Source organism: Alexandromys fortis, unplaced genomic scaffold (genome assembly GCF_014885135.2).
Source record: "Alexandromys fortis isolate MF-2015 unplaced genomic scaffold, M_Fortis_MF-2015_v1.1 scaffold_6, whole genome shotgun sequence".
Lineage (NCBI taxonomy): Eukaryota > Metazoa > Chordata > Mammalia > Rodentia > Cricetidae > Alexandromys > Alexandromys fortis.
In genome coordinates this window covers 166,635-186,839 of record NW_026067902.1, presented here as the reverse complement: position 1 = coordinate 186,839, position 20,205 = coordinate 166,635, and the positions used below count along the sequence as shown (strand labels likewise).

At 40.9% G+C, this 20,205-nt stretch overlaps 1 protein-coding gene across 3 annotated transcripts in view; it reads right to left on the bottom strand.

Annotated features, from left to right (window-relative positions):
- Positions 1-18,612, bottom strand: part of Sel1l2 (SEL1L2 adaptor subunit of SYVN1 ubiquitin ligase) — a 60,933-nt gene extending 42,321 nt beyond the window's left edge. For 2 of the 3 annotated variants that reach the window (XM_050134322.1, XM_050134323.1), the window contains exons 1-3: positions 18,450-18,612; positions 2,481-2,583; positions 616-778 (exon numbers count right to left, since the gene is read on the bottom strand). In XM_050134322.1, coding sequence (XP_049990279.1) covers positions 616-778; positions 2,481-2,530 — 213 coding nt within the window. In that variant the 5' untranslated portion in view covers positions 2,531-2,583; positions 18,450-18,612. Of the gene's footprint in view, positions 1-615; positions 779-2,480; positions 2,584-18,449 lie in introns of those variants that run through there. The other variant, XM_050134321.1, reaches the window with a different exon arrangement.
- Between the last annotated feature and the right edge of the window lie 1,593 nt (positions 18,613-20,205).

Sequence of the window (20,205 nt, the reverse complement as noted above, 5' to 3'; positions counted from 1 at the left end):
CTCTCCAGAGGCAGTTTGCCAGTCAGGGGCCATTTCCATCATAAGTCATGCTAGGTAAAGACATAGTTAAAATTTTATTCTTATCAGGTTGCCTGGGAAACAGAACTGAAGTGTGAATCAAAGGTCAAATTCTCATGCAGAAGAAGGGGAAAGGATTTTTGTTCAATAAGTAGCTTATTCACTAAGCAAGCATAATAGTGTATTCAAATTCCATGCGTGGTTCCTGTATTGCATTGGATGATACTACAAAAAGTCTCTACTGTACACCTTTTAGATGACCTTACTTTCGTCTTCATATATTCTGAATTCTCACACTTTTATTATTTGATTAATGGTCATGAATTTTGTTTGTGGGACAAAACTATTTGGTTGGAAGCATCACCCCAGCCCCCTGGCATCCATATATACAAGGAGTCTGGGATATTTGGTGGAAAGTTCCAAGTCTCCTCCCCTGGGAGTTGCTGCAGTCCAGACTCCATTTCCAAGAAATGGAATTTCTAGGTCTGGTCTGTGTCCATGCAGTAGGGTGGGGCATTATTTCTTCTCCCCTTCCATGTGTTTGTGTCAACTGAGGATGTAGCTACTGAAAAAAATTCATTGTCTTTTAAAGCTCACGTTTTGGGCCTTGTGTGATCCTTCTTTAGCCAAGGACTCATACAACCGGATAGCTGCTGTTATGTTTTGCATGCCGAAACTTCCAAATAGCAAAGCGTCAGCCATTTTTTCCATAGCTTTTAAATTTCCCATGTCAGCTGCTCTGGCAAAGAGTATGTAGGCTCTGTTTTGAAAATGTGAAGTCAGGAAAATGATTCACAAAACAATGAAAATTTCTGCTTCTGCTTTCATATGACTTTCTAGCAGGTAATCTGCAATTGTTGCTAGTCATGATGCAGCTTTGCTGAAATCCATTCTACCTCTAGACAAATAATTCTTTCACTTCTATGTGAATTCAAAGATTTGAATTTCAAAGCTGTCTGACAAATTATGAAGTCACTAAAAATGAGGTATTTATATAATATTTACCACCTGTCACACCTATATATCAACTAAAGGGAAAAATTAAAGACATCCTAAAGCAGTGAGCTCTTCCATGGTCTTTTTTAATTATTAATAAGCATTTGTTTGATAAAACAAATCTTAAAAGATACAAGAATTATCATAATTTAATGTCACATCTAGGAAATCTGTATCACAAAAATGTTGATAAGTCTATGTTCTAAAATAGTCTTCAAAAGCAGAACTAATTCTTCAATACAGCAAAACCAGACTGTTTAGAAAAATAACAATCCAAACAAACTTTAATGGGTGGACTTTAGCATCTAACTGCCTCGGTTCAAGTCCCGTCTCCACCCATAGTTGCACCTCTGCAGCTGTGAAAACAACAAGCCACTCTTCTGTCACCTTTGTGGTGGGGACTGGATAGTCTGGGCAGGAAGAGCCCAGCATAAAAGCTCCTCTGCTGATGGGAGATTTGCTCTCAGGACTGCATTTTCCCCTGCTGCTTCTTCCAAAGAGGAAGCATCCCTCCAGTGTTAAGTGGAAAAGTTCCATGGGACCTTCTCAGAGTGTTTTTGCAATATCAAACCAAAATTAGAATACCCCTGGGCTTGAGAGGGAATACCTAGTGGGCTTCTTTTCTCTGGGCACTCTCATGCTACAGGCTGAGAAACCTACCCCCAGGGTTTGTTTGTTCTTTTTTAAATTGTGTATGTCTGTGTGTAGTGTTATACATTGTATGTACACACATGTTTGCGTACATGTTGAGGCCAGATGTTGACATTGGGTGTCTTTCTTTGTTAACCTCCATTTTATTTTTTGAAACAAGGTCTCTTGCTGAATTCTTAGAGCCACTCAACTAGGCTGGGACCAGGGACCTTGGGGATCTGCTTTTCCCCGCTCCTAGTACTGGGGTGATAGGTGTGGGACACTGTGTCTGGTTTTTACATAGGTGTTCAGGATTCAGACTCAGGTTCTTGGGCTTATGTGACAAGCATTCCACAGACTGTTGTCTCCCTAGCCTATTCCCAGTGCTTAAAGGGGAAATGAAGTACCACTTACCTTGTGAAACTCCTCTGTGAACAAGACAGTATCCCATACATTAAAGGGCTTTGAAAGCCATAAGATCTGCACAAAGACTCTGGTAGAATTAAGCATGCTAAAACACAAACCATTTTATTTCATTTGAGATGCTTCACAAATCAGAGTAAAAAAGTACTTCTGCTGAACGTACCTATCAGTCACTTAGGTCTGCATTTTTCTTCATGGAAAGGAATCCCAATTCACATACAACCCTTTTCCTTACTAAGGGTGATACACTTGGGAATCCTTAAGTAACCATTGAACCCTTTTAAAAGCAAAAACTGATAGCAAAATAAACTTATTTATTATTCTAATAAGGTTTTAGTAATAAACTAGATTTTCTGACTATTTGTTTTTTCCCACTTGGAAATTTAACTTGGCTAAAGGAACGAGATACTTACTCTGTTTTCTGTTTTTGGCTTTTAGACTCCTGGAGCATCTTGTTGCCCATCTGAAATAGCTCATCTCCTTTGTCTGTGATACTTTCCTTGGCTTGCTTTTTGACTATATGAGGGGAAAAGAGAAAAACCAATATTATTTCTATTTTTAAATTTTGAGAAAAAATGTGCTACATTTTGTTTTGAGTTTTGCTACTTTCTTGTCAAGCATTTGCATTTCAAGCAGATTGTTTGGCATCATTCCTAGCTCAGGGGCCTGGGAAGTAGAGGGAAGGGATGCTGCCCTAGAAAGAGAGGTGTTTCCAGCCTCATAAAAGGATGTGGTTTCTGCAAGCAGAAGGTGAGCGGTCTCCTGGTACATCATAGACAGAGGTGTCATCTTAGGTGCTGTGTTCTTAGTCCTGGCTGTCAAGGCCTCACTTGCCTGTGCCATGTGGTCTATATACTTAGAGCCCTGAGATTTTATAAGTACATGGGCCAGATATCTCCAGGATGACCAGAATAGGAGCTGAAGAGACAATTTTCTTGTGAATTTTTCTTTGTGTAAGGCTTCTGACATTCCTTAAAACCTTCCCAAGATGCTGGGGAAGGTACATGAACTATCAATAATAATTTGCCTTGTTTAGGTGGGTACTCAGCATCAATGCGCCTTATGAGACTTAAGAAAAATAGAGAAATGATATTTTTCTAACATTTATGCAACACTAATTTTTTTTAAAAAACACTATTACTACTTGCTTTTTTGATAAGGAAAGCTAATTGATCAGACTTCTAATTCCCCATTCTTCAACTATCTTTCTCTCTCCTTTCTTTTTGCTCTCTCCTCCTCTGTTTCCAAATCCATTACAATACACAGTGGAACCTGATTAGAAAAAAATAGAGCCTGAAGCCCTTTCAAAGGAAAGGCATTTGGGATTTGAAGCCTCATTAACAAGATCACAAGGAACTTTAAAGTGGCTCTTTTTCTTCTCCCAGACAAGATAACAAGAGATGTCTATTTAAAAAAATAGAAAAAAATAATCAAAAAGTAAATCTTAAATTATTTTGAAAGCTTCAAGTTATTCAATCAAATCAGAAACACCAGGCATTTTAGCATCTAATTTCTGCTTTGAGCTGTATATTATCTATACTCATGATTAAAAGGGAAAAGTAATGGGGAAAAGAACTGATTAATCTGTGTATGGAATAGCAATTATTGACATTAGCATGCTTTCAAAGCATGAGCATACATTCCGGAAGATTGACTACAAGGAACGATTTACCATGACCAAATTCCTCCCCAGGGCTGTTATTTTTGCTGTGATTTTTTTTGCCTTCCCAAATGTATTGAAATAACATATTTTCAGTACTATAGCAGGATTCAATTTCCAGATAAAGTTATCTTTGTGATGCTCTAATTTTGTTCTTATGATTTGGAGGTTTCCAGATTTGGGAAAGCACAGTAAGGAAATGACTTCAGGAGGCTTTCTGAATTTGATGTGAGGCAGACTCAGTAGACACAGGAAAAAAAAAACAGGTGGGGGGGAGAGAAAGAGTAGATGAGATCAGCATGGTGGGCCAAGAAAACTGCTCACAGTCCTTTGCTTTGTTATTACAAAATATCAACATCCCTGTCTAGATAGTCAACCTTGCAAATTTGCCTGCTCCCATCATGCGTCTGATGTAATGACACGTCCAAAAACCTCATAAACGAACAGCTAAGGGGAGGAGGAACAGTGAACCTTATTTCTGGAAAATCATGACCCAGTCCTGAAATTTCTTGTTGCCCCTGAACATAATACACCTTAATTTCTCAGTAATCCCCTTTCCCATTGAAGTTTGCCCATAAGGACAAGCTACTCAAAATCAGGTAGACATTTTCTGGGAATCTAATAATTTTGGTTTACAGTGAAAACATTCTTTGTGTGCAGCGCTGGTGATCTTGGAGTTTTACTTTATTAGTTGTAACTCCATCCAGTGCACTTCTGGGGCCACATGATGAGCTCATTACCTAGAAAGGAAAGGTTCTGTAAGAAGCCTTTGAGATGTAACTGTAGATGCCACCAGTAATGGTACTGTGGCTACTGCAAAGTGTGATTCCCTCCTGAGAAGGTCACACTCATAATCAGATGTGTCGCCTCCTTTCCCCGAGCTTCTCTCTCCCCTTGCTTAAATCTATGTTAAAATATCTTCTCCAGAAACTTTAACTCTGCATCATACTGGTTCACGCTGAAGTTCTTTTCTGCTGTGAAGTCAAAAATCCCATCTTTACTTGAGAGAGGTCTCCGAAAAGAGCTCAGGCTACGGTAGGTCACTGTAGCATGGAGCTGTGCCTCTGGCCTATATGCCACTGTTGTTGCTGCCTTCCGCTCTCCCGTGGTGGTTTGAATGAAAATGGCTTCCACAGGCACGTTCCCGCTTTAGCAAGTTGTAGAACTTGGCAACGTTTGCCACATTGGTATGGCTTTAGAGGCAAGGATGTAAGAAAAGGGCTACAGAATCTCCCTCTGAGACTAAGGAAAGCCCGGAGGCCAGGCTTGTATCAGCCGTGTCCCTGCAGAGAGGCCCTTTTGTGAACCTGTGAGAGTGAAGCCCAGTTTCATTGGAGACACCAAGATGATGGGGACGCGAGAGCCGTAGAATATCTTCCGAGGAGAGCTACTCACAGGGTGTGGAACCAGCCCAGGAGAGAGAGGTGCGCTGCAGCCAACAAAGCTGAGCAGAGTTGCAGATCTGAAGAGTGTTTTGACATCAGACACGGAGATGCAGAGTTTGGAGTTTGCCCAGCTGGTTTGTGATCTTGCTTTGGTCCAGTGTTTCCTCACTATGTTTCCTTTTAGAATGGGAATGTATATTCTCTGCCATTATTTGTTGGAAGTATGTGATCTGCTTTTTAATTTCGATTTTGTGGGAAGATTGCAGTTAAGAGATTGCCATGAGTCTCAGAAGAGACTTTGAGCTTTGGACTTTTAAACAGGGCTCTGAGAATGTTATAGTCCACGGGGACTTTCGAAGTTGGACTGAATGCGTATTTGCATTATGATGTGGCTACAAGCCTGTGGGGGCCGGGGAGTGGGAGGTGGTGGTCTGAATGAGAATGACCTCCATAGATGCATAGGGAGTGGCACTATTAGGAGGCATAGATTTGTTGGAGGGAGTGTGTCACTGGGGAAGGGCTTCTAGGTTTCACATGCTCAAGCCAGGCCCAGTCTCTCTCTCTCTTCATGCTGCGTCCAGATATTGAACTCATGGCTCCTTCTCCCAGCACTATCGGCCTGTGTAGAGCCATGCTTTGCACCATGATGACAATGGATTAAGTCTCTAAACTATATGTCAGTCCTAATTTAATATTTTTCCTATATAAGAGTGGCTGTGGCCATGGTGTCTCTTCACAGCAATAGAAACCCTAACTAAGACACTCTAATCAAAATCCCACCCACATTCTCTCTACTTTGTCTTGTTTTTCATTCTTCCTCTGACAGTGATAAGAACCTAGAGACACCAGATAAGTGACTCTGTTTGGTCTTTAAGTCCTTAGTATTCACTATGTGCTGCCAGCAACAGATTTAAAGGGCCTCCTTGAGTTTGGAGTTCTCTGGATGGCCAGCCCGTGCGTACCTGTTTTGCTCTGAGGAAAAAAAAAAAAAAACAGGCTTACTCCTGATAGGTGTTCTAGCTTCCTTCTGCTGTGAAGACAAAAACACTCTGACAACTCAGAGGAGGAAAAGGTTGATTTCAGCTTATAAGTTGAGGGAAATCAGGGCAGGAACTTGAAGCAGAAACCATGGAGGACCGCTGCTGCTGGCTCATTCCCAGTTCCATCCTTAGTTAGCTTTCTCTTATTTTAGATTTTAGATATATGTGTGTGTGTGTGTGTTGCCTGCATTTGTGACTGTGTACTGGGTGTACGTCTAGTAGTTGCAGAGATCCAAGAGTGTGTCAGGTCCTTTAGAGCTGGGGTTACAGATGGTTGTGAGCTACTATGCAGGTACTGGAATTTGTACTTGAGATCCCTGCAAGAACAAGTGCTCTTAACTGCTAGGTCATCTTCCTAGACTTTTGTTACCTTTCTTATATAACTGAGGACCACCTGTTCAGGAAGTGGTACCACCTAGAGTTGACTGGGCCCTCCTATATCTATATCTAATAAGGCAATCAAGATAATCCCCCATGCCTGGTGACACATGCCTTTAATTCTTGCACTCAGGAGACAGAGGCAAGCAGATTTCTGGGAGTTCAAGGTTAGCATGGTCTACATAACAAGCTCCAGAAAAGTTAGAACTACATAGAGATAGGCACACTCTCTTTCTTTCTCTCAAGAACAAAACCCAAAACCAAAGATAGTCCCCTTCAGACATGCACACTATTTATTTTATCTAGGTAATCCCTCAGTTGAGACTTTCTTCCTGATTGATGCTAGTCAGTGTTACCTTGATAGTTAAGGCTAACGAAAACAAAAGGTATTGGAGAACTGTTCTTGCAAAGTATGGGGTGAGAAGGAGGTATACCAGGGTTGTAACTTTCCAAGGGATCTATTGGGACACCCTTTTCTGGCCTTCATGGCCAGCAGACACACACATGCTGCAGAGATGCACACAAAATCAAAACACACATACGCAAAGTAGAAAACAAAAATTCAAAATTAAAAAAGATACAAGTAGCAGGTGGTGGTGACATACGCCTTTAATCCCAGTAGGCAACAGGCTCTAAAGTTAAGAGAAACTCTCTTTTGAAAAGCTGAGAGAGAAAGAGAGAGAGATACAGAGACAGAGACAGAGAGACAGAGACACAGGAAAAGACAGACAGAGACTGAGAGAGAAGTTTGTAGTTGGACTTTTTTCCGTCAGGACGGTTGGCTCCCCAATAATGACATGGAGACTTATTATTAATGATGAAAGCTCGGCCGGTATTTAGGCTTAGACTCATTTTTAACTAGCTCTTATAACTTAAATTAACCTACACCTTTTAATCTATGTTCTTTTACGTGGCCCCGTTACCTTTACGCTGTACCGCCCATGCTGCTTTCTCTGTATGCCCTGGAGTCTCTGCCTTTCTTCTTCCCAGCATTCTCTCTGCCTGGAAATCCTGCCTAACTGTTGGCTATTCAATTTTTTATTAAACCAATCAGAGTGGCACATCTTCACAATGTACAAAAAGATTACCCCACAACAGAAGTAGGTATGCCAGCGGTCTATTTAAGATGGCAGTGTGTATGGAAAATGAAATCAGATTTATGTTTCAACATGTGTCAGAGACATAATGTGCAGAAAGATTTTTTGATGTTTCATGACTTCCTTTTCCTTATTTTTATTAATCTATGTTTTAGATGATTAGAGTACCAAACCCCTTTCCCATAGCAACTTCATTTGGAGATAGGGTCTTTGAAGAGATGATTAAGATGATTCATTGTTTCCAATCTAGGACAACTGGTGTTCTAATGAGAAAAGGTAGAGGCTCCAGGGTGCACATGTGTAGAGAAGAGACGTGCCAGAGTGTGGGGCTCTCAGTGAGGTGGAGACCTCAAGGGAAGAGTCTTCAATCAGAACCTAAAGTGCTCTGTTCTTTATTATCAGCTAAAACTATGGTGCAAGCTGCACATGCCTTAAGGCATTGCTGTCCACCGCTTTAATCTTTTAAACCTATGCTCATTAACTTGAGCTAAGCAACCCCAAATGTGTCTATTATCTTTGTTTCTTAAATCATGTCTTTAAACTGAGCATGCTCAGGGATGGAACTACCTCCCCCCCCCCCATGAGTATGCACGGTCTCGCCAATAAATCTCTATAGTTTTTACTTCTTTTTTTTTTCTTGCTTTGTAAAACTCCTATTAACTCCTAGCTGCTGCAGGAATAACTCTCCACTCCTCATGTTCTAGCGATGCTTAGTTTGCCTCTGTACTTGCCAACATGCTTGACCATTGTGTTGGGTTACAAGGAAGTAGTGAGAAGATGACCTTTAGGGATGGGCGCCTTCAAATGAAGCCAAACCAGCCAGCACCTTGGTTTTAGAGTCTGGGTCCACTGAACTGCAAGAAAACAACTATTGCTGTTAAGCCACGTGGTACATGGTGTTTTCTTCTAACAGGAATTTCTTATAATAGGAAATTGCGATGCTCACCCGGGATTGCATGAAAACAAACTGCTTGTTCCCTGTAGCAAGAGACACATTCAAATCAAAGCAAAGACTACCTGCCAAAGGCAGGAGGGACTGTAGCTTTCTGTGGTCTCTCTAGGTCTCCAGCCTGGACCTCTGTCTTTTTTAGACACCTGGATTTCCCGGTCCATAACTTCTAGCAAGGTTTGCTTTTTGAGATTATAAGGAGGCAGCGTTGCCGGTAAATGTCCCTCTGTTTGCCGGTTCCTGGACCCAGATCACCTCTCCATGGATGGTGGAAGCACTGGTAATCTTGGGCTTATATTGCTGACCCTTCAATTGCCAACTTTTTTAATTAAGAATGTTCAAGAATCAGGTCTATGTAAATGTATCTTTTGTAAAGACACTTAGGTGTGGGCCTATCTCTCGGGTCACCTGTATCCACTCCTGTCCTGTAATGCCTTTATCCATGTCTCCCTTCAAAGTTCCACTTGTGCTGCTCTTCCCTTTGCCCGTTGTTACATTCTTCCTTCTTTTTTATGTTTAACCAGACTCTAAAATCTTAACATTCAGATTACAAGTAAATAAATACTCTTTAAGTTACCTAGAAAACATACAGAGAGGAGGTAATAAATTATTTCACATTTCAACTTATATTTACATCATGTATTATGCAAAGGATCATCAAGAATTAAAGGAACTGATGGATGAGCGAGGAGCCACTGAGTCTGACCACCGGTCGGGTGTCTTCACAAAGTGACAGATAAAAATGGAAGGTTCTCTCCCACAGCAGCAGAACTCACTAACACCGACTGCTGTGTCCTCTCCAATTGCAGTTGCATTTAATATAGAACAGCTATAGTCTCTGATTTTTCAGGATTCACATCAGGAAAACACTTCACATTCACCATTATGTGTGCCAAGAAGATAGAATATTGTCAAAGGAGGGAGAATAATGATCTGTTGCTAAAAATAGCATCCCATCCAAGAAAAAAAATGACTCAGCACAGGGTTGAGCAGATAAAGATGCATTAACTCAAAAATACTTGAATAAGAATAATACTACTGCATCAATATACTTGATTATCTTCTGTTCATTGTCGTCAAACACCAGGACCCCTGGGGTACTGGAGGAAGTGGTAGACAGTGTTAACTGTAGCGGAAAATACTTCCTCTCTTCAAAAGCTTCGATGGAAGGAAAAATTGAGAACAGGGATTCTGACAAGATATAATTGTTGAGAAATAATTTATTGTATAAACTCTTAATTTAGCTAAAAGAAATATGTCTTAGAAAATAAAAATCAAACCTATATATGTATATGTATGTATACATATACATACATATGTATACATATACATACACACATACATATACATACATATACATATATATAATAGCAGGTGTTACTACTTATAAAGCGGTTAGTACCAGACAGTTCTCAGAGCTTATATTTACTCAGTTTTTTCACTGACTATCAGAAACACTAATATCATTTTCATGTTAATGCTGAGGTGGTGTGGCTACAAAGAAGTCAGGCAACTTGACCAAGGTCACTCAGTTGGTATATAGGATGACTCAATTCTAGGCAGTCTGATTCAAGTCTGTGCTTATGTAGTCATTACTCCTTTTAAAAACAAAAGTTTTGAAACACCATGGGCATTATTTCTCAGTATCTAAAATGGGGGGGGGGGGAAGGGGGCTTCAAACTGATTCAGCCAGCAGTTTGCAAGAATGAACCAAGCTCTTTTACATGTAACTGTGTTGACTTGAAAAGGCCTTTCGACCGTCAGCAGGAGAGATAGTAAGGTGTGCATGTTGAGTTTTCTGGAAAGCAGAAAGTGAGCATTGTGTTTAAGAAGCACTATTGGGTGGTTGTCTTGCCTATTTCTGTCTCTCAAAACCAAGCCCTGATCCCCAGCTTAGTAGCCTGAAATTGACTCTGTCAGGAGAAGGAGAATTTAGAACCCTGTGACAAGCTCCCTTAAGCTGGGTGTTTTCTTCTCCTTTTCCCCCACTACATAAGATTTACTTAACCCCTTCAAGACATACGTGAGTGATCTCTAATAAACAGTACTTCAACCCGAGCCAGTCGTTGAGGCTGATCCTTCGAGATCAAAAGAAAAAAGAGGTCTTTTTATGAAGAGATACAAGGCATGTTCATTCTTTCACTCTCAACCACTCCCTGCTATGAAGTGTCTTTGGACCCTCATCTGGGGAGAAACTAGATTGGGCAGAGGAAGATACTGAAGCAGGCTTGATTAAAAAAAAAAAACCACTTTGTAGGTACCCCACAGGGTATTCTGGAGCAAGAGTAGCCTTAGGATTGTCCCAAGAAGGGTGAGCTGATAAGTCTGATGGCTGTCAGCAGTGGCGACCAGTGGAAGGGGCAGTCGTCTATACACACCTGTCTGGCTGGGAATACAGTCTCTTTCAGAACTGGCTACTGCAGGCTATAAGGAAACTGTCGCCTCAGCAACTGGGGACATGTTTTCATTAAAGGGGTGTTCACCTGGCACTTCTCATGGTCTGTCTCAAATAATCAAAAAGTCAATAAAATAGAATGCAAACGATCAACTTAGCCTCGCTGTTTTAGATGGCAGAAAGGAGAAAAACGATGCCCAAATGGTTTCGTATGAGTTGTAAAATGCCCTTCTTCAACCAAGGACATGGTAGTGACTGAGTCTGGTGACTGAAATGAATGCTGATTAATCCCACAGGAGGCAGGAAGGAACACAAGAGCCTGCAGGAGCAGACACCACTACTCCAGTGCTCTGGCTGGCTACTGATTTGTCTTGCTAGCAATTTAATAAGGATTACTACTTTTTTAGACTTAATTTTATCCCAGAAGAAAGAATTAGCTGTTGAAGTCACAATGTTAAGGTACTCTGAGGGAAAGTGCACCATTTTTTAAAAAGGTAATGCCCGTGAGAACATCGCATTCAACTGTATAACGCCACTCAAGTTTGCTCTAGAAGTCCAAGGCTTTTTTTTTTTAACCTTTGAGTATCACCGATAAGGCAACATGCTTCAAAGAAAATTCTGAATTTGAACTCAGTTCTGAGACCATGTCCTAACTGTACAGAGGCAAGTTTTGATTCAATTTAATTCATCAAGTATTTGTTCATTCTGAGTATATGGCAAACACTGTGCCAGGAACACATCTTGTTTTTAAGTGATGGGGATACAAGTATTCTTTGCTATATTTGAGAAACTCTGAGTTAAAGAATAATTGGCAAGATTGAAAATGAGTCATTGCTTTTCAAAGCAATGGAAAACTGTATCCCTGTTCTAGAGACTTCAGTTGGATGCTAATCATTCCCATTTCCAGAACAGAAGCATTTTGAGGCGGTTAGGCTGAGTTTTATTTCTCTTCTTTGATGGAGCCAGTGGTTTGGGAAACAGCGTTTGCCCAGAACACCTACATCTCATTGTGAAGATTGGATTTTGACCTTGGTAATGTTAAAGCATGGACTGAATAAGATCAGAGTTCAGGTTTACAGTGAGCCTGTGATCATGTCCAACCTCCAGGTTATTATATTATTCTCACAGCTTGTGAAGTTCAAGTTTCCTTTTAGAGAAGATCTTGCCTCCATGGCTTGCTCTTTCTTAACACTCTGTGGCTTACTGGGTAAGGTTCTGTTCTGGCATCTTTCTCCTTCGGCAGCTACATGACGACTCCTTGCCTCTGCCTAATCTCTCTCTATATCTCTGTTTGGATTTCCTGCCTGACTCTACTCTGCTAAACCATTCAAAACAACTTTATTCTTCATTCAATAAAAGCAACACGTATACAGAGGGACATCCCACATCATCTCCTATTTTCTGTCTTATAAAGGAGACCATGCCCAAAGTGGTATGGTGTCTTAAAGACTATTAGCTGAAGGAGTTCCTACAGCAAAGACTTACCTCTACCAAGGCTGGGTGACTGCAAACTAAGCAGACTAAGCTTCTCTATTCTTTCATTCTATATTCTCTCTAGTGCTGGGTTTAAAGGTGTGTGACTCCCTAGGACCGGGATTAAAGATGTAAGCCACCACCACCTGGATTTGTTTCTGCATTGATCTTGTGTAGCCCAGGGTGGCCTTGAAGTCACAGAGGTCCATCTGACTCTGTCTCCCAAATCCTGGGATTAAGGATGTTTGTCACTATGGCCAGACCTCTAGTGGCTTTAGTTTTAGTCTTCAGGCAAGATTCATTCATCAAAATACAAATACAGCACCACACTTCTCGTTCATGACTGTAATTTGCCCGCCTGAAAAGCCAATGTGCTGGCTGTTCCCTGATTGCCTTTCTTGTGAGCTCCTTTCTACAGTTTTTGGATAGGTTAGGTCAAAAGGTGACCATGGGGAATATAAAGAGTAGGCAGAGAGTGAGATAAGGATATTTGCTCCCTGGCTTGCCCATCTGTGACTCTAGAGGCTGACATTTACTCTTGACCCAGGGTCACAGTTCTGTCACAGAACCTTCCCCATGAACCTCTTACTTGTTTTCACCCTGAGGTCCTTTGGAACCTTGAGATGCTGCTGCTGTTCCTGCTACTAGTCTGGCAGAGCCTTGTGGTTTCACTGTGTCCCTTTTAAACCCTTAGAAAAAGCCCCTGGTTTAAACTTCTCTCAAATGACTCCATGGAAAGGTGCCGTTTATTTCTTGCCAAAGCAAGTATATTGATATTTTCAGGTTCTATCTAGAACTATCTCCTATCTAAGCAGCAAAACAGGTTTCTGTGGGTAAATATGGGGTGAAATACTCTTGACATACTAAGATTGAAAATCTTTAGGTATCTTTGTTAAGGCAGGACTTTCAGAAGAAGCTGAGCTTGGTTCAATAAGAAACCTTCCAGCCTCGAAATGGATAGCTCCCCCTGGAATTCTACTGTTTTCAGTTTCTGCCTCTTGCTATTATTAGCAGTGACTGCTTTTCTGTATTTACTTCTAGAAGAAGGATACATCTCTCATTTCTGTAAATCTTGATGAAGGGATAGTGTGGCTTATGAAACAGGGCTTCTCATGTGCACTTGGCAGCACTTTGACCAGGCACCGGTGATGAATGTATACACACATGCTGGAGGTCCTGAGGACAATACATTTCTTCAAGGTCAAGTTTGACTATTCAAAATGTGAAATTTTAAGTCTAATGCATACACAGTAGCTGGTCTTGGTAGAGTATAAATATTTTTCATTATTTGTTCTCCTTTACAACTTTCAAATGAATTTTCTGCTTAGAAAATTGCAACATGTTTATGAGATAGTTCTGCATCGCCCCAAAGTCATTTGAAAAGCATGTAATGGAAAATTTTTGGAGAGTGTTTGATTGCATAGGCCAGGCTGGCCTTAAATGTGCAACTTTCCTGCCAAATCCTCTGAGTGCTAGGTTTCAGGCATGTACGTCTGCACCCGGCAAACATTCTTGCCATTGTCAGCCATCTTTCATGAGCGCATACATAATAGCTTAGTGGCTAAGAAGCAGAGGATTTCATCAATCAACCATTCAGGCTCAAGTTTCACTTTTTGAAACTTTGTGTGTTAAGATGTGATGGCTATTATCCATTGTTAACTTGACAGAATCCAGAATCCCCCAGCCTCTGGGCATGCGCATGGGAGATTATCTAAATTAGGTTAAGTTAGTAGGGGAAACCCAGCCTGAATATGGGCAGTACTCTTCCCTGGGCTTGGATCCTGGACTCCTTCAGAAGGAAGAAGCCAGCTGAGCACAAAAATCATTGCACTCTGCTTTCTGACTGTGGATGCAGCGTGACCAGCTGCCTCAGGCTCCTGCTGCCAGATTTCTCCACCATGATCCACTCTGCCCTTGAACTATTAACTGAAACAAACTCCTCCTTCCTTACATTAGGTTTGCATGGCATTTTATCACACAGCTAAGACATATCCCTTGTATCTTATAGAATGTCATGGGGGTAGAAGGCTAGGGATATGATCTGATTATAAAGCTCATGCTGCATACGTATGAGGAAATATAAGTTTGGGTCCCCAGAACCCACATGACTGCAGAGTAGGTGTTGCAACCCGAGTATAATTACAGTGCATTGACGATAGAGCCAGGGTGGGCTGGCTAAGCCGTCCAACCATAGTGGTGAGTGTGCATACATCACATGAATGTATATCACATGCACATACACATTTAAGACAAAGAAATCCCGGAGTAATTGTTCCTAAGTCTGCGCCAGCTGTATTTTCATTATTACTCTAGATATACTGATAGAACAGTACATAAATTGATGAAATAAAATTACAAAAAAATATGATTAGAAAATATTTAAATACTATGGGAAATTTTGATAATGAAGTTTCATTAAAAGTTACCCAATTTAATTATAATGAAGTATCTTAAGAGAATTAGGGGGTAGGGCACTCTGCGGATAGCTGGAAGAATTCCGAATAAGATTCTAGTGATGGTAAATATTGTCAACTTGATAGGATAGAGAGGAACAGTGGAGATAAGACTCTAAGGGATAAGCTTTTATTTTTGCTTGTCTGCTTTCAGCTTTTGGCTGACAAGTTTATGTTTCTGATTTGTGAGTTCATCGACACTGTTGCCTCCCCCTCTGTTACCATCCTCCATCAACAACACAACCCAGCTTCTTCAGCCTTTGCTCTAGAAGGTCACTATTGCTGGAATGAAAGATCATGACCAAAGCAACTTGGAGAGGAAAGGGTTTATTTGGCCTATGCTTCCACATCACAGTTCATCATTAAAGGAAGTCAGGGCAGGAATTCAAACAGGGCAGGAACCTGGAGGCAGGAGCTGATGGAAATACTTGGAGGGGTGAAGCTTACTGCCTTGCTACCCATGGCTGGCTCAGCCTGCTCCCTTATAGAATCCCAAACCTCCAACCCAGGAATGGCACCACCCACAAGATGTTGGGTCCTCCCTCATCAATCACTAGTTAATAAAATGCCTTACAGGCCCACCTATCGCCTGTAAGGGGCATTTTCTTGACTTTCCTTCTCTCAGATTACATTAGCTTGTGCCAAGTTGATATAAAACTATCCATCATAGTCTTCGAGTGTAGACTGAGGACCAGAGGTTCCCTACTAATCCTCCAAGATTTCAGCACTATTGAGTGGCTGAGGCATGTAGCCTCATGGACCAAGTAGCCCCAAGTTTCCAGCCTCTCCAGGGTGAAGACAGCCACTGTTGGACACCAGAACAACAGTGGAAGTCGATTTAATAAATCCACTTTTAATACATATTCATTCCCTGGGTTCTGTTCCCTAGACTTTGACTAACACAGTTGTTCCATGCGTCTGTCGTTCCCTATTGTACAAGAAAGTTCCTGTTGGGAGAACTCATGGGTAGTAGGATGGGCATGGTTTATACTAGGAAGGCCAATGCAAGCTAAGTAAAATGCAGACCAGATTTCTCCATTAAAAAACTGACAGATAAGGCCAGGTGGTGGTGGTGCATGCTTTTAATCCCAGCACTCAGGAGTCAGAGGCAGGTTGATCTCTGTGAGTTTGAGGTCAGCCTGGTCCACAAGAGCTAGATCTAGTATAGGCTCCAAAGTTACTGAGAAACCCTATCTCAAAAAAACCAAGAAAAAGAAAAAGAAAAAACCCCTGACGGATGCATACTACAATGGCATACAATGTACATTTTATCTAATTTAGACATGTGCTTGTTTTATAGTATCACTGAAAACTGATATTCTTGACTTCCTCCTCGATTTTAGGTCTCAAGTGTTTAAGTAACATGCTACTAGAGTAGAAATTTAAGTACATCTATTACACAAGAGCATGCGTTGGGCTTAAATAAAATGTTGAAATAATTTTTAAACTTTACGCTTAAGTGTCAACACCAAAGTAGGAGAGGGGCCATGTTGGGAAGATGCTGGTTGTAGAGGGAGCAGGGGAGGCATGATAGAGGGGACTATAGGATGAATGTGATCAACATTCCTTACACCATGTTCTTTGACATTTTTCAGTGAATAAAAATTTAAAAATGACTGAGAACCACTTAAATTCTTCACACAGACTCTATGAAGATCATATTTTTCTAGAATCTTCTTTCATGTTAAGAAATCTAAGCTATTGCCAGACCTTCTCTTCTCCCTTCCCTCTCCCCTCTCCTCTTTCCCCAACCTCACCTCCACCCCTACCCCCACCCCCATGCTCACAACTTTTACCCGGCAATCTTGTTTGCTTCCAATTTCCAGGAGGATCTATATTTATTTTTCTTTGGATTCACCTTGTTATTTGGCTTCTCTGGGCTTGTGAACTATAGGCTTAATGTCCTTGGTTTGTGGCTAGAGTCCACAAATGAGTGAGTACATACAATATTCATCTTTTTGGGTCTGGGTTATCTCACTCAGGATAGTGTTTTCTATTTCCATGTCATTGTTTTTTACCGCTGCGTAGTACTCTAATGCGTATATATTCCACACCTTCTTTATCCATTCTTCCATTGTGGGGCATCTAGGTTGTTTCCAGGCTCTGGCTATTACAAATAATGCTGCTATGAACATAGTTGAACAAATGCTTTTTTCAGTATGATTGGGCATCTCTTGGGTATATTCCCAAGAGTGGTATTGCTGGATCCTGAGGTAGGTTGATTCCCAATTTCCTGAGAAACTGCCACACTGATTTCCAAAGTGGTTGCACAAGTTTACATTCCCACCAGCAATGGATGCCTGTTCCCCTTACTCCACATCCTCTCCAGCAAAGGCTATCGTTGGTGTTTTCAATTTTAGCCATTCTGACAGGTGTAAGATGGTATCTCAAAGTTGTTTTGATTTGCATTTCCCTGACCACTAAGGAAGTTGACCATGGAGTGGGAGGGTGGAGATGGAGGACGGGCGGATATAGGAGCAGGGAAGAAGATACTTACATTAAGGCAATAATTTTAGGGTTGGCAAGAAACTTGGCTCTATCGGGGATCCCAGGTGTCCATGGGGATGTCCCCAGCTAGGTCCTTGGACAGCAGAGGAGAGGGTGCCTGAACTGGCCTTGCCCCACTATCACACTGATGATTATCTAGAATATCACCATAGAATCTTCATCTGGCGATGGATGGAGATAGAGACAGAGACCCTCATCAGAGCAATGGACTGAGCTCCCAAGGTCCAGTTGAAGAGCAGAAGGAGGGAGAAGGTGAGCAAGGAAGTCAGGACCGTGAGGGGTTGGTCCACCCACTGAGGCAGTGTGCCTGTTCTAATGGGAGCTCACCAAATCCAGCTGGACTGGATCTGAATGAGCATGCGACCAAACCGGACTTTCTGATTGTGACTGACAATTGGGGCTGACTGAGAAGCTATTGATAAAGGCACTGGGACTTGTTTTTACGGCATGTTCTGGCTTTTTGGGACCCTAGTCTATTTGGATGCACAGCTTCCTAGGCCTGGATGTAGGGAGGAGGGCCTTGGACTTCCCACAGGGCAGGATTCCCTGCCCTTTCTCAAGCAGGGAGGGAGAGGGAGGAGGGGGTGAGGGGAGCAGGAGGGGATTGGGAGGAGGGAAGGAAGTGTAAATATTTGAATGGAAAAATAAAATAAAAAAATTTTTTAATGAAAAAAAAAAAAAGAAATCTAAGTGTTTAGCTTGCATGCTTCAGTTATGGAGACTTAGTTTACCAGCACAGAACAAAAAGGGTGTCACATTCATTTCGGCTTCCCTCAGCACAAGAGGTTTTCTCTTAGAAGAGTAGGTGATAAGGACCTGTATAATTTTCGGAGATTTTTTTCCCAAGAGATATAATTATCAACCGTGCTTGTTATCATTATCCTGAATTCTGAGTTAAAATCCTGGAACAGAAGCTGACAGAACATAACGCTATTGTGCATATAAATATTTATAACCGTAGCCTATGTTTTCTCAGAAGCAGCCCTCAAATGTGAACTCTGGTTAGTCATTTCAGACTGATATGTGGGAGAGGGCTCTACTTACAATAGTTTTGATTTCTCTTCAGAAGATCCTTATTTTGAATTCCTTTTATTTTTAATTTATGTTGATTCTTCTTTTTTTCTAAGGGATTTTCTCTCTTATTGGTTATTTTACTTGATTTTCCTTGTTCCAGTAGATGCAATAGAAACTGCTTGATTTTGCTCACTGATACCTACAAAGAAAAGGATTTTGGTTTACTTCACTCCTGTGGGACTTTTAAAATGAGACAAGAAAGTTGAAAATTTCCCATTTCTAAAACAAATACAAGTTTAGTGCAATTATTCTAATTTTAGCTTTCTTAACATCAAAATGACATATGGCTTGCTATACTTAAAGGATCACGTTGTATAAAATAAACCCTTTCAAATCTATTTTATTATCTGAATCATGGAGCCAAACACTAGAGGCTAAATGTTATAAATAAAATAGATGGAGAATATAACCAGCCTACTCTTCCCCTGATAAGTTGTCATGGTGATATCAATTATGTGAGCTAAATAAATGGAGATGATCCTGTCTCATATTGTTACAACAAATATGTAATGAAATGTTGCTTTTAAAAATGTAAAAAAATCTGTATTTTCCAGAAATTATCTAATTAACCTACTTGAACGAAGTTGCATGTTTTTTGGTATGTGTAATACCGAATTGTATCAAAAATAAAGATTAAAAAAGAATTTAAAAGGTTTATGAAGAAAATTTATATCCATACTTTTTCAGAATAAATTAAATGAAATATTTTGTCAGTTAGTACTTCTACAAAGGGTCAGGTTTCTGTTTGTTTGATTTTTTTTTGTTTTGTTTTTCTGTTATAAAAGAAGTTTAAACTCCTGCTGTCTGAAATGCTTAATCCCAGGGTATACAAAGGCAAGTTGCCAGACAGAAGCTTTTTTAAAAGACAGCTTTGTTGGGCTGTGGCTGTAGCTTGGTTGGTAGAGGGCTTGCCTTGCATGTTCAAAGTTCTAGGTTTGACCCCTAGCTCCACATTTAATGGGACATGACGGTGGATGCCTGTGAACCCGGTAGGGGAATATGAAGTTCAAGGTCACCTCTCTCTACGTAGTGAGTTCAAGGCTAGGCTATGTGAGACCTTGTCCCCAATCAAAAGCACAACTTCAGCTTTGTTGATGTACAATCAACTTACCATAGTTTAACCATTTAACACATTGGACTCATTTTTTAAAATATTCACAAAGCATGTACAACAGTCAGTTTTAGAGTATTTTCTCACCTCAAGAGGGAACCACACAGTTTTTAGCGGTCACCATCTTATTTTCATGTCTGTCCCACTGTTTCTCCTAACTACTCATCTGCCTTCTGTTCCCATAGTCTCCATATTTTCACTCTTCATAGGCACATTATCACTTGGTGATATTTTTCTTTCTTGTATGATGGTTTCCTTGTAGGATGATTCTTTCCTAAGTTTAACTTCATTCTAGCTTATATCAACACTTCATTCCTCTTCACAGTCAAATAATAAACCACATATGGGTATATTAAATTTTCTGTTGCCGTGATAAAATATTCCCACTCAATGAAGCACTTTAGGGAATAAAGGATTGGGAAGGTTTATTTTGGCGTATAGTTCCAGGGGCCAGTTCACTGTGGAGAGAAATTCCAGGTGTGGGGCTTCGGGGAGACAACTGGTCTCTCTAGTCAGGAAGCGGAGGGAGATGAGTGCTTGTATTCAGCTCCTTTCCTCCTTTGTGTTCAGTCTGGGGCCCCATGACCAAGGTGACCTATAGAAGGGTGGATTTAT